Raw genomic sequence first — 13,076 nt, 5'->3', positions numbered from 1 at the left:
GAATGGTTACATTGTTGCTCCTTGTTTAGCCAAAGGGGATGAAACAAATCCCTGACTGCATGTCTAACCAGCCCCACTCGATTTTAGCTGAAACCCTTTCTGTTTTCAATAACGGGACCAGAATGAAGCAAAACAGACTGCTTAGCAGAACGCTTCTGTGGGCTAGCAAGACAAAAATGACATGCTTGGTTTATCAGAAATGTTTTCAAACTGTGTAACGTCATCAGGGATGTGGTATAAGTGTTTAGGTTGGCAACAGCGTGTCTGAATAACTCGCCCATCTACAATAAATAGCAGCACATGGCCACTTTTAAAACTTTTTTATTGAAAGAATGTGGAACCGCTTGGAGTTGGTGTAGCTGAAGAGTCTCTGATGGGGTTAGATCTGCAAAAGCATTGAGCCAAGAATAAGAATGAAGTGTAAGAAATGGCAGCTAATTGTTGGCAAACTGAGCCAGTATGGATCAAGACTGACTTTGTACAACTTTTAAGAAAAATACCCAAACATCTATAAGGTACTGAGCAAAACTTATACAGCAGCACTTCTCCAGACCTTCCGAAGGTCTTTCAAAGTTTCTCTTTTTCTTTGATCTACTTTTTTACTCCTTTTCTGTCCAGTCCTTGAACCTCCCCAAGGTCATGGTGAAGAGAGAGCTAAGTGTAAAAGCGAAGCTCTCAATTTACCGGTCGATCTACATCCCTACCCTCACCCATGGTAGTGACCGAAAGAACGAGATCGTGGATAAAAGCGGCAGAAATGAGCTTCCTCCGAAGGGTGGCTGGACTCTCCCTCAGAGATAGGGTGAGAAGTTCAGCCATCTGGGAGGGGCTCAGAGTAGAGCCACTGCTCCTTCACATCAAAAGGAGCCAGCTGAGGTTGGAAAGGCCTTGGTGTTCCCCTGGAGAAGCTGGAGGAGGTGGCTGGGGAGAGGGAGGTCTGGGCTTCTCTGCTTAGGCTGCTGCCCCCACGACCCGGCCCCGGATAAACGGAAGAAGATGGATGGATGGATGTTTTTTATTTGTTTGTTGAGCCACTTAACACTGACCTGATGAATCATTTAAAGGGATGAACCAGTATTATGTATATACAACTTAGCAAAGAACCAATTTTTGGTATTTTTAGGCACTTTGTTACAGCAACCATGAAAACATATAATTAGTTTTCTTTATTTTTCAGCTAAATCTTTGAAAAATACCAAAAATAAGCCAGTTTGGAATAGATAAAATTGTATTTTTCACCAACAAGATGAATCCAGAAGAGCTGTTAGTCATTGGCTATATTAGGACACACTACACACCATGAAGAATACAGTCCTTGAATAAATGGTTCCCATTTTCCTAGAAAAATTTATATATATCTATATCTCTATATATGTATCTATCTACCTCTCTATCTCTCTATGTATATATATGTATATATAAAGCCTTTTGCATAGTATTGTATATTCTGCTTTGTTCTGCCTCTAGGATATCAGTTATAGTTGCAACTCAATCTTAGGTTCAGGTCAGTACGGAGAAGAGCATTAATGGGGGTGCATATAGATTTAACTACCTATTCTGCAGAAGCTCATGAGTCTGATATTAATACTGCTTTAGCTCTAATAATTTACGACGGCTTCCTCGTCCTCTGCTCTTTGTAAAGGTGATGGGAAAACTGCAGGTCTATAGCGTCACATAATTATTCAGTTTTAAGGGCAGTGCTGCAGTGGGGAATGAGTCGCAGGAGTGTGAAATAAACACCACCCCTAACAAAATAAAGCAGCAAACATGCTGCACTTGAGGTGGCAATATGTGACCAGAGGCTCGACTGCAGTGAAAGGAAACCTGGTGTAATATACTCAAACGCAGAGGACAAGCAATGTCACTTTCTACTCTGCGGTTGGAAAGCCTATTAAAATGCACCCTTGGGTGAGGCTTGCACAGACTGTCTTCTCTCTTTATGCCAGTGAAGCCCTGGCTTGAAATAATCTTGTTACTGTGAGAGTAGAGCGTACATTAATAGGCAGCGTTGCAGCAGGACTTATCCAGATTTATGCCACGGAGTAAAGGCCCAATCCATAAAAGCAGCCAGAGAGCGAGTGACGAGCGTGCGTTACAGGCATACGTAGCTCACATTTGATGCCTGGGTGGCATATCAGTCGAGGCATTTATTCGATTAATTTGAAGCTTCATTTCCTGAGCTTGCAGACAAGGCAGCGCAAGTCGCCAATTCGGTTTGCTCAAAGTGAAGAGAGGATATACATTTGCATAATTTCTTTTTATTATCCCTCAGTAAAAGTCAGGATGCAAGAAACAGAAGAAAGAAACAAAGTTGTGCTCGCAACAAAAAGCTTCTTTTATTGAAACTGTGAAATCCTTGACGTCTTAACCGTATACTGAATGTTCCACAAAACTAAAATCCAATTTGTATTCATGGCTTTTTCATTTTATGAAACTGCTGGCAGCTGTTTTCTGTCAACTTACCTTTTAGTCAAATCACAAGTTTTTTTTCTTTACACTCAGTCTTTCCTTACTTAAAAAAATATTTCCATGTTTCACCAGGGACAGATTTGCATATTGTTTCCGTGACGAGAAACACGCACAAATGATTAGCCTCGTCATGCTATATTTTACTCGAGCAGAACGTCCTCTCTGTGGCTGACCGGCAGATGTTTGGCTCACCATAATCGCAGGCTGCATCTGAACCCACAACACCATATATAACTATATTAATGAGCAAACAGCTAGCTATGTAGTAATTTTGCTGTCATCGTTATGGTAGGCTGACTCAAAGTGCATCAGTCAGTAAGGCAAACAAACAGCCTATTATGAAAAATACACGGCAGGGAAAGTAAAATATTTCTTCCATGAAAAGAGGACGAGTTCATCTCTCCAAGATGAAACTTTTATACTGCTGAGACAGCCAAGGAAATGGGGTATAACGAAAAATACGAATTACATTATTTTCCTTTGTTAGCATAGTCCCATTTCTGTTTTAATTCTGTTCCAGACTTTTTTTCACCAAACTTTAATTGCCCCATCTCATCCCTGACCCCTCAAAAAGTTGCAAATGTTTAAACTTTAAAGTTGCACAAGGCAAAAATTAAGAAAAAAAGGCCCGACTTTGTAAACAGGGGACTCTCCTTCTGTAGTTTCTATCTCCCTCTAAGCCCCGCCCACTAGGAAGTGGCTAAGGTCAGTGTTACCACCGGTAGCACGAGGCAATACCTGGACCCTACATAGGTTGCACAGCTAGGCCAACTCCTCCAGGACTGCACATCAACATGTGTCATTGCCAAAAGGTTTTTTGTATTTCCCAGTTCAGTCTGAGAAGCATGGAGACAAGCGGTTACTACAGGTCTGTATAGGCCAATTAGAGGGACTGTTATCTGCTTCATTGTGCAAGAAAGAACAGGATGAGCACTGCTAAAGCTATAGAATGACCTCCACCAGGCCACTGGTGTGATTGCCTTTGACCAAACAATGAGAAACAGAGGTGCACACAGACCTCTACACCCTAACTGCAATTAGATATCAGGATAAAATGCTTGAGCAACTCTGGGACATTATATATTTCAGTCCTTCCGATACTGCCAGGTTGCACCTCCGACTGTCCAGGAGATCAGTGATGCCCTGGTCCTATCTCGGAGGAGATCCTCTAGGACATCATCCATCATCTCATAGGAGAATGCATGTATACATACATACATAAATGGATGTAGACACATTAGAAGGAGTGTTGCTGGAAGTTTGAAGATTGGCAGGTACATTAATGCTACTTAACTCACTCTTACACCCCATCTTTATTCAGTTTGCTCTGCTGCTGAGGACAGACACTTCATTAGTGTGATGACTAATGACTAAAAGAAGCAGTTCACACGGCTGGTGATATAAATAGAGCCGCCTGTTGAGCCCCTTGTGAACTTCATGGGATGGGGGGAGGCTTGCCATGTAAATACAATCCCCTCCCTTTCACTCTTATTATCATAAGCTTTTTTGTTGTTCAGTCACCCTTTAAAGATGCATAGTATACACTATATTTACACTGTGATGCTTGCAGAGAGTGTGAGCGTGTTTGTGTGTTTTTATTGCCCTGCCTGTGCAAATGTGTGTGCATGCTAGTATTTATGTAGCTGCAACATCCGGACTATAAAAGTGCTCTAATGTTGTAAATTATAGCACAAACCAATAATCTGTAAGTGCTTATGTCTTTGAACCCTCTAGGTCATACATGTACTTATCATCATTTATGTGTCATAGGAAGCTATAGCCACATAAGACTTGAGGCATTTTGGTTTTATCTGCCTGTCTCTCTCCCTCACACACACAGAGACACCCACCAACACACAAACACACACAGAGGGCCTCTGAACTCTCCACCCACTACGTCTGTGTCTCTAAGTGTAAATGAGTCCAGCACCTCATTTTAAAGCACAGAGCTGACCTTCTTTAAAAGGCCAAATTTTACATTTTCAACCCATATGTGAAAGAGGGTGCACATTTAAAAATAGTCCACATGCATTTATCATCTCCTGCCTCTCGGAGAGCCTCATAATCAATCCAACAGCCGGCTGGATGACTGGGGGACTGGGCAAATCCCATCATGATAGCAGTATCCAGTCTACAGCAGGCTTTAATGTACAATCAATAGCAAAGACTATTTATCTAATGATTGAGACAAAAACAGCATCAGTAAGTGTAACGTGTCCATCCAAGCATGTGATCAGTGAATGAGTAACATAACGAGGTTGTTTTTTTTGTTAATGTGCAGCCACAATCATTCAATGTGTTTTAGTTTTTGTTCACAAATGAAGAACAATGAAACAAACAGCAAGGGATAAAAGTAGGTTTTTAAAATTACCATTAGAAAGAACTATATAGAAACAACAGGCACACATACACAATATACACAAATTTCACCACATTCCCATAGGGTCTTAGCAGTGTTTTTTATTTTCTAAAGACACCTCAAATGTGTTTGTATGTTTATATTTTTATAATTAAAAGTTAAAGTAGCAGAAACATGTCAGAGACAGGCATAAGCCACAGTTTGCTTTTCTTCTGTTTCTCTCTTCATGTTTCTTGTGTTTTGTTTTTCCCGTTGCTGATGTTGTTTACCCCTGCCTGAGTTTTTAATTGTTTCCTCTACGTGTTTCCTCTGCGTATGTATTCCAGTATTGTGCCATTTTTTTGGCAGTCATTTCCTGTTTTATTTGTGTAAACACTTTCCCTGTGCGTATTAGGGTGTTTTATTCCTCTTTCTGGTGCTCTTGCGATTGCCTGCTCTTGTTCCTTATTACCCTGCTCTCTGGAGTGTGTAATTTTTTTCAGGGCTTCGTAGTTGCTCTGGTTCAGTTATTGCTCCCATTAGATGGCTTTTCTCTTTGGATGTTTTGTTTGGTTGGGTATTTTTTTTTATTTTTTTTTGCTTTGCTTTCTTTCTTTCAGCTTCCTACCAAAATCTGTCTGCCATGTGTGTTTGAATGTGGATCCTCCTTGAAATGAACTTGAACAGCCTTTTATTTTGCATGAGCAATTATATGTAAATGTTTGAAAAAGGAGGTACTACAAATAAATAACTAAATACATTTATATTAGCATTTTTGTTGCAGATGGCATAAAAAGTTCCTGAAGTGCCACACATGCAGAAAAATGATCTGCTACACCTTCCTGCAGAGGAATGAATCTTGTCAAGCACAGCAGCAGCACCTTCTGCTTGAGTCATACCTGATAAAGTGAAATAAAGTTTAGAGTAAATAGACTAGAGGATGGAGGCCAAACCCACCAGAGTTTATATGGCAGAAAAGTCCAAATAGAAATTTTAATCCCTCAGAATCAGCCATGTGTACAGAAACTTGATGGGTAAAAAGAACTGCAAGCTGCCAAAGAGAGAATCTTCCCAGATGCTCAGAACCAACTACAACCTCCCTCTATAGATCAAACACCTCCTGTCTTTTTTACAAATACAGACACCACGATACAGCTGCACTAATTTGATGTCATTTCTGTCTATATGCAGATGCATTACCTTGATCAGAAGCCGGATGCTTCCCGAGGCCTTGTGGGAAATGTAGTACCAGAAGGAGAGCTTGCAGATGGCGCTAGACTCTTTCCACACAGAGCTTCTAATATGAGCTTTATCGCCTTTCAGTCCCACTGGTGTTGCTTCCAAATAGACAAAATGCCCTAAAGGGAGAGAAATGAGGGAAAGTGATGAAGGAGAAAGACACTGAGCCAGCAAGTGAGCACAGAGGTTGAAAACTATCTCTGCACTGGTGGCTCTGACAAATCACATGAAGGTCACAAAACGTGTTGGGGGAAGGAGGGCCAAGAGTTACGGGGTAATCTCTGACACATCTTCTAATGTCTCACTGCCTTTGGCACAGGGGAGCACTCAAACTTTTTCAGCCAAGTAGAGAAAGGAGAAAGTAGGAAAATGAATGAATGAGAAATAAAGAAAGTGTATCTTCTTTGCACTCAGCATTAGCGACATTAATAATAATAATCTTACATCGGGTTTTTTTGTAGTCTATGGCTTTTGTATCGCTGTTACTGAATATTTTAAACACACTTAAAGTTTAGATATAATTCTTCTGATTTTCATGGAATCAAACTCAATTTTTTATGGTCTACATTTTTCAGCAGAATATTAAGATTCAGTCAACCACCAGTCGGTTTTAAGTTGGCTTTTCAAGAAATGATGCAGCATGTAATCTGGTGTTCCCACAGCTAGATCAGAACTGTATTAAGACTTTCACTGTGAAGCACTTAGTGGGAATGTAATATATTTCTCACCACAGTTTGCAATAAACATGAATGCCTCTGCAAGACATCCTCATTTTTGGTGTTTTTGCAGATAACAAAGTAATGGGAGAAGAAGCCACAGCAGGGTATTCTTCTTCTCCTCCTCCTCCTCGTCCTCTGTAACAAACTCCCTTTTCTCTGTTGTTGTCTGGTTACGGCTGTTATTGCTGACTGACTTCTTTATTAGAACATTATTTGTCTGGCTGCACAGTAAACTGACTCAGAAAAAGCTTTTTGTTTTGTTTCTTCACAGAAAAGCTGTTTAGCAAGTGTTTCCTGTAGTATTTACCCACACTTGCTGTGACTGTTATTCTGTTTGGCAAGGTTTGAAATGATTTATTAAAGCAACAGATATGTCTCTGAGCTCATCACTCCCTGCACATATCTTACACATAGAAATTGGAGAGTGATGGGAAAAGTTGCCCCCAGAGCTTGCAGGAGGATGCTGGCGATGCAGGACAGGAGCGCTGACATGCCAAAGAGAGGGAGATGGGAAATCGGCAGATGTTAAATCCTAATTTGAGGGTGTGTTTGGTAAATGACATGAGGAAAGTGCGGCATGTTACGTGTGCATGACACAGCACGCACGGGGGTCAGCCAGCAAGCTAGCAGACTTAGCTTCAACAGCAGCTCGTGTCACATTTGAAATCTTTTGCACATCCTTAAGAGCAAATGGGTGTGGACATGAGACCTCTGACGGGAGTGTCCTGCAGTCACTGTAATGTTTGCAGCACATCTTTTGGGTTAAGTTTGTTTGGGGATGTGACCTCCATGCAGGGACGTGCAGAGGGGGGGGGCTAGAGGGGCTTGAGCACCCGCCCCTTTCCTGATGAGTGCCCAAAGTGCCCTTTTGTTGAGGCAACTTTTAAAAATTTTTTATTCATTTTTTTATGTGTGTGTGCGTGCGGAGTCCTGTCTGTGCCCCTCAACAATAATATTTAACTATTAATCACAGTTTTGCTAAATAAAAGGATCTGGCTTGCATCAGTCACATGATCACTATTAACCAATGATCGCCCTCGACGGCAGAACGCGCTGGTTACGAGCCGGGAACGAGCTCACAAAGAGCACGCGCATTTTTTGCGGTCCGGAGCTGTAGGAGAAACACAAGTTAACTCAGAGACACAGACTGATGCGACACAACCAGTAAGTAGGTGTACAGCGTACACTGTAGTGTGTAGCACCCAGGAGTATTAGCTTATTACGTACACGTTGGTAAGTTGTCTTGTTGCAACTGACGAACTGAAACAAACGAGCGTGCTGTGTGTGCAACAGCGCGACAAACATTACCTGTCCTTTTATTAACTGCACAAGTAGTGCTGGTCATAGCTGCTGGCTACCTGTGTAAGGCTGTCATGGGTCTGTAGCTCTGTCACCGTTTTAGGGAACATATTTAGTTTTAAAGTATTTAGAACATATTTAGTTTTAAAGTAAGTTTCTGGGCATTTCCTGCCTTTCTGGAGGGATTATATTTCACTAAAAAACGATCTAATATGCATGTCCACATAATAATTATTATAATTATAATATATTAAAAAACACAAGCTGTATTTTAAAAAACATACATTAAGAAGCAGATTATATTAGATTTATATTTTAAATAAGACAAAATTTGGATTTTACAGCAGTAAAATGATTGTATCTCTACAGTTTAAACATGTAATAAGCTTTGCCCCTGCACAGAGTGGATAGTGAAACAAATGGAATCATCATAAATACATTATTTCATATTTATTACTTCCCCCTCCTCATTGCTTTATTATTGTAGCTCTAGTAATAAATAATAATGTAAGGATTCTGGATCAGCACCATGATGCCCATAGTATATACAGTATTCTGAAGAAGGTCTAAAATGTCACTGTGTGTGCATGTGTGTGTTTTATTTAGCTGGATTAAAAAAAAATATTACTCATGATATAACATTGTGCAGACTGGTAAGGACATGAGGAGGAAACAGTAGGCGCTGTATGAGGCTACTAAAGGCAGGGCTATAACATTTTTCTGTCATCATTTTATTATAGATTAAGTGCAAGAGTTGTTAGGTGTGGATAATTAGATTATAGTTTATTGCAATAGCAAGTTGTGCCTTGTTCTCAGATGGACAGCAAGTGGAGAGTGATATATGAAATGATGGGAAGGAAGGAAGAAGAGAAGCAAAGAGTGATTCACAGGCAGAGCCGAGTTTATGTCACAGTTTTTTGTTGCCTTATGGTTCCAAGCGCTGTCACCAATCTTTGCATTTTGTTATTATCTCATGACACTTGTTTAATCAGCTACCATCTCTCCTGTGGACTTTTTAATGTCTACAGTCTCAGATCAACACAGCCCCGCCCTTCCCATATTAGATTCTTGATGAATGTGTGTTGTTGTTATTCAGCCTGGTTCAATGTGCCCCTTTTTAACTTTGAGCACCCGCCCCTTTAAACCTCTCTGCACGTCCCTGCCTCCATGGATCAGTCAGGGCACACAAACGCTCGATAAGATCAGGGTCTGGAAAGTTTGCAGGCCGGGTCAAGGTATCTGCCTTTTTGTTGCATTCCTTGATCTGTTTTACTTTTTGTGGAGGCTGGAAAGGCTGCAGCCATCCTGGGAATCCCTTCCCTGCACACAATCTGACTTTTAAAAATAGTTTCTTAATGCAAGTTCACATCCAGCAGGCGTCTTGGACTTCTTAGTAAAGGAAGGTTTGTGTGCAAGATTTGCTATGCATTATCCTTTTAATAAAAAAAAGATGCTGTCAGAAGCTCTGCATTTTTTTATTTTATTTAGCAGTGTTTCACCAGATGCTCTTCATGAAGTAACCCCAAGGGGATTTGGACCTCTGGATTCAAAAAAGAAATCTTTTGCTTCCCAAGCGAGTGTGCTAACTAATGATTAGAACAAAATAAAAAGATCTCCTGCTTTGCTGTCCATTTCTTATCTGATCAGTTAGCTTCACCTGAGGGTTATAATGGGAACATTGGGAAGCACGGAGGTGATGGCTATGCAACAAATGACAGCTAATTTAAACTCAAATGGCATAATTGCATTGCTAATTGCTAAACAAATTAGATAACAATGAAATGGCATATTAAAAAACAAAATCATGTGCATTTGTTTCTTATTGCAATCATCTGAGGCTCTAAGTGGACCAGTATGGTATGTGGAAAAACATCAGCATCTGTCCAGTTTTGATTGGGGAATAATATTAGCCATGTTTGCTGGGTTGCCACGAGGTGCTGGTTTGGATCAGTATCAAAGTAGGAGATACATGCAGGAGACTGCATAATAAAAATTAGCTTAAGTGATAAGTAATTTATGTGTATTGCTTTTTTGGCATGCACAGAGTAAAGTGGAATTTTAGCCTTGAATAAATTACCTGGTGCGCTTTCACATGCTGAGAAGAAACTCATTGATTTTGTCTCTAAAGTTACAAAAGCGTGAATTAAACATGGTGGAGAGCCATTTGGCCCAAGCAGGTAAAATTTGAAAAATCATTCATTCTGATTATACAAAGCCACTCACAGCACAGATGCACCTGCTAAATTATGCAATGGTGATTAAAGAATCGTTCTTTTTAATGAGAAACGGTGGTAAAAAGAAAAATCCTACAACTTTAAATGTGTACAGAGTTCATAGTGTACCAGAAAATGCAAACTCATACCATACTCATTCATCAGCGTGTGATCATACGGAGGCCGTATGCTTTGGACAGACCCAGTGCCCAGCACCCAGTGAAAATTATCTGCAAGGGAGCTCTTCCACCCACAGCGTCCGTTCTCAAAGGTGCACGAAGTCCCACAATGCTTCTCATCAGTTCCATCGTCACAGTCATCCGTGAAGTCACAGCTTTGCCATGGAGCGAAACACCTGCCATTTTCACAAGGCAGGAAGCCCGAAGGACAGGACCCTGACAATAAAAAAAAAAGAAAAAAAGAAATACAACTCAGACGCGAATGTTCTTAAATGTAAAGTAGCATGCTTTTTCTAAAATATATGACAGGTCGCCAGTCGTCCTGGATCTTTGGAACTCACTACCACTTCACCTCCATCAGCCAGACCATATTACACATTTTCAATCACATGTTAAAGCCAAACTGTTCAGCATATAAACTATAACTCATATTTTTTATATGTATTATTCCGGGATTTTAAATATTTCTTGCTATTGTGTTTTTTGTGGATCTTGTTAATTTTGTGGAGTCAGGCCAGCTTGAGTGTTTTGAAAAGAGCCAACAAATAAAATTTATTGTCATTATTATTATTATTGAGCGTCCCATAAAATAACACCACCTCTGGATCGACGCACTGTAAAGGTCAGTGTCGAGCTTCATCTCCATATTCTTCTTATATTTGTCTGTACTGCTATCACATATATACTGTATATATGAACTGTATATGATTTTTGTTTTATCCATACAAAACAGTTATAAGAACCAGACTGCAGAAAGTCACTACTTCTCACCAAGAAATAATATCGTTTGCAAAACTGAAAACTGTTTTCCAGACACTGTATGTTAATTATGTATGTTCATTTAAGAAGTTTACATGTGCAAAGCTAGCAGGCTGCTGCTGCAGGTTAATATTTAAAGTAAAGCAATTTGTGCATTTCCTAAAACATCCAGCTTTTCTGTTATGAATTACAAAGTGCAATAAAAATGTTGTGCCTAAAGGAGTTTCAGCAAAATAACTACTGTGTGCTTCACCAGATTAGACAGCACCGCATGAGTTGAGCATTAACTTTGGAGCGTAAGCAGTCAACTCAAGAGAGGGGGACCGTCTGCATGTGGCATCGGGGGCTCTTTAAGAGGCTTAGGAAGACAAAAGGGCATGGGGCTATAAGAATGAAACACTGTATGATCTGGTGGCTGGAGAAGGCTGGAATCTGCTTCTTTTGGAGCCAAACATTCCAGTGGGGTCAGTGCTTAGCTTAAGGGAGTGTTACAAAGAGAGATGAGGCGTGATGAAGAGGGGCGGTCCTTGTAATTAAAGGAGAGAAAGGGGTATAAGTCCTTCCTAATCCTTTGTTCCTCTTCAGATGCACAGGACCAGAAGCAATGTGCCCCACAAAGGCATATAGGAAGCCAGGAAGCCACAGCTCCCAGCTGCTCTGCTACGTACTGAGCCTGTAGGTGGATTTATTTCAAAGATCAGCTAACAGCATACTGCTAAACCCACAGGAGTAGCTACCGCTCTGCTCCTGTGAATGCACACTAATTCATTTGTCCTCATTAATTCCTGCTTATATCTTGTTACTTGGATAACTCAAAGAGCTCGAAGGCTGCTGGCAATGTGACCTTCTCACCAGGCTGCTCCTGTCCTTACTTACATACAGTATGTGGGCAGGCGCCTTGAGCGGTATGCTGCCCCCTTGTGCAGCAATGTCATTCAGGTTCAACATTAAAGTTTAAATCCCAGTGAATTATTTCAGGATAGGAAGTTTATTGAAGGTTTATTGAATATAGAAGGACACCCAGGTTTCAGATAATTCACTGGAAAACTGTCCTGTTTTTATCTAAAATATTTATAACATTTATTGTTAATTAGAAACACTTTACTGTAAAATGTGGACCTTTATGAATGAATTTCCATAATACGAACATTGCACACAGCCACTTACTTGACTGCACAAGTATTAAAGAGTAGATGACCCTAAATGTTCCAGTTTGCAGCTTTTATCTTTTACAGAAAGAGCCACAAAAAATATTAAAAAGTTTCGCTTTCACTGCTTTACTAAAGGATTTTAATGGAAAACTTATTTGACTTGTATTTTCCCAGTTCTATTGCAAGTTCAACACAATAGTGACTTGAAGAAGAAGATCGGCTCAAATCTGATTTGCATTTTGTTCTGTCTCTCCTTTACACACGCTCACATTTACATGCAGTCTACAGATGCAAACGAAGAACTCCACGTTAACATTATTCATGTGTGTTGTTCTACAGTTTTGGGTATTTTTTCCAGGCAGAGCTATAAAACAAGTGCAAGTGGAGAGTAAAAGCGGTCGGTCTTTCTGCTCCATCGTGTGATGGTTTTATATAGATTGAAGCTGTGGAAGAAAAAGCTCCCGAGGGAACAGCAGTATATAATTACAGTTCCTGCTGTCTCTGCTCTCATCAATATTACTGTACGTCCTCTGCAGCCTGCAGCTGCTGAGACACAAAGAGAAAAGGTTTCTGTTTCAAGTCTTCTCCCTCTTGTCTCATTAATGGCCACTTGGACTCACCTCACTGTCAGGGCAGCGGTGATACTCCCTGACTTAACCTTCAAGAAACACTTCATATCACCGTGTTCTTTACAATGCCTTTCTTTCCTG

General features: G+C 40.4%; 1 protein-coding gene across 1 annotated transcript in view; it reads right to left on the bottom strand.

Moving 5' to 3' along the window:
- malrd1 (MAM and LDL receptor class A domain containing 1) overlaps positions 1 to 13,076 on the bottom strand; it is a 75,383-nt gene that overhangs the window by 22,287 nt on the left and 40,020 nt on the right. The window contains exons 19-20 of the mRNA XM_085417890.1: positions 10,427 to 10,672; positions 6,008 to 6,165 (exon numbers count right to left, since the gene is read on the bottom strand). Of these exons, the coding sequence (XP_085274016.1) occupies positions 6,008 to 6,165; positions 10,427 to 10,672 (404 nt within the window). The remainder of the gene's footprint in view (positions 1 to 6,007; positions 6,166 to 10,426; positions 10,673 to 13,076) is intronic.

Source organism: Rhamphochromis longiceps, linkage group LG9 (genome assembly GCF_057381845.1).
Source record: "Rhamphochromis longiceps isolate RC_006_pf linkage group LG9, R_longiceps_female_GT1.1, whole genome shotgun sequence".
Taxonomy (NCBI): domain Eukaryota; kingdom Metazoa; phylum Chordata; class Actinopteri; order Cichliformes; family Cichlidae; genus Rhamphochromis; species Rhamphochromis longiceps.
This window is presented reverse-complemented; position numbering and strand designations above follow the sequence as displayed.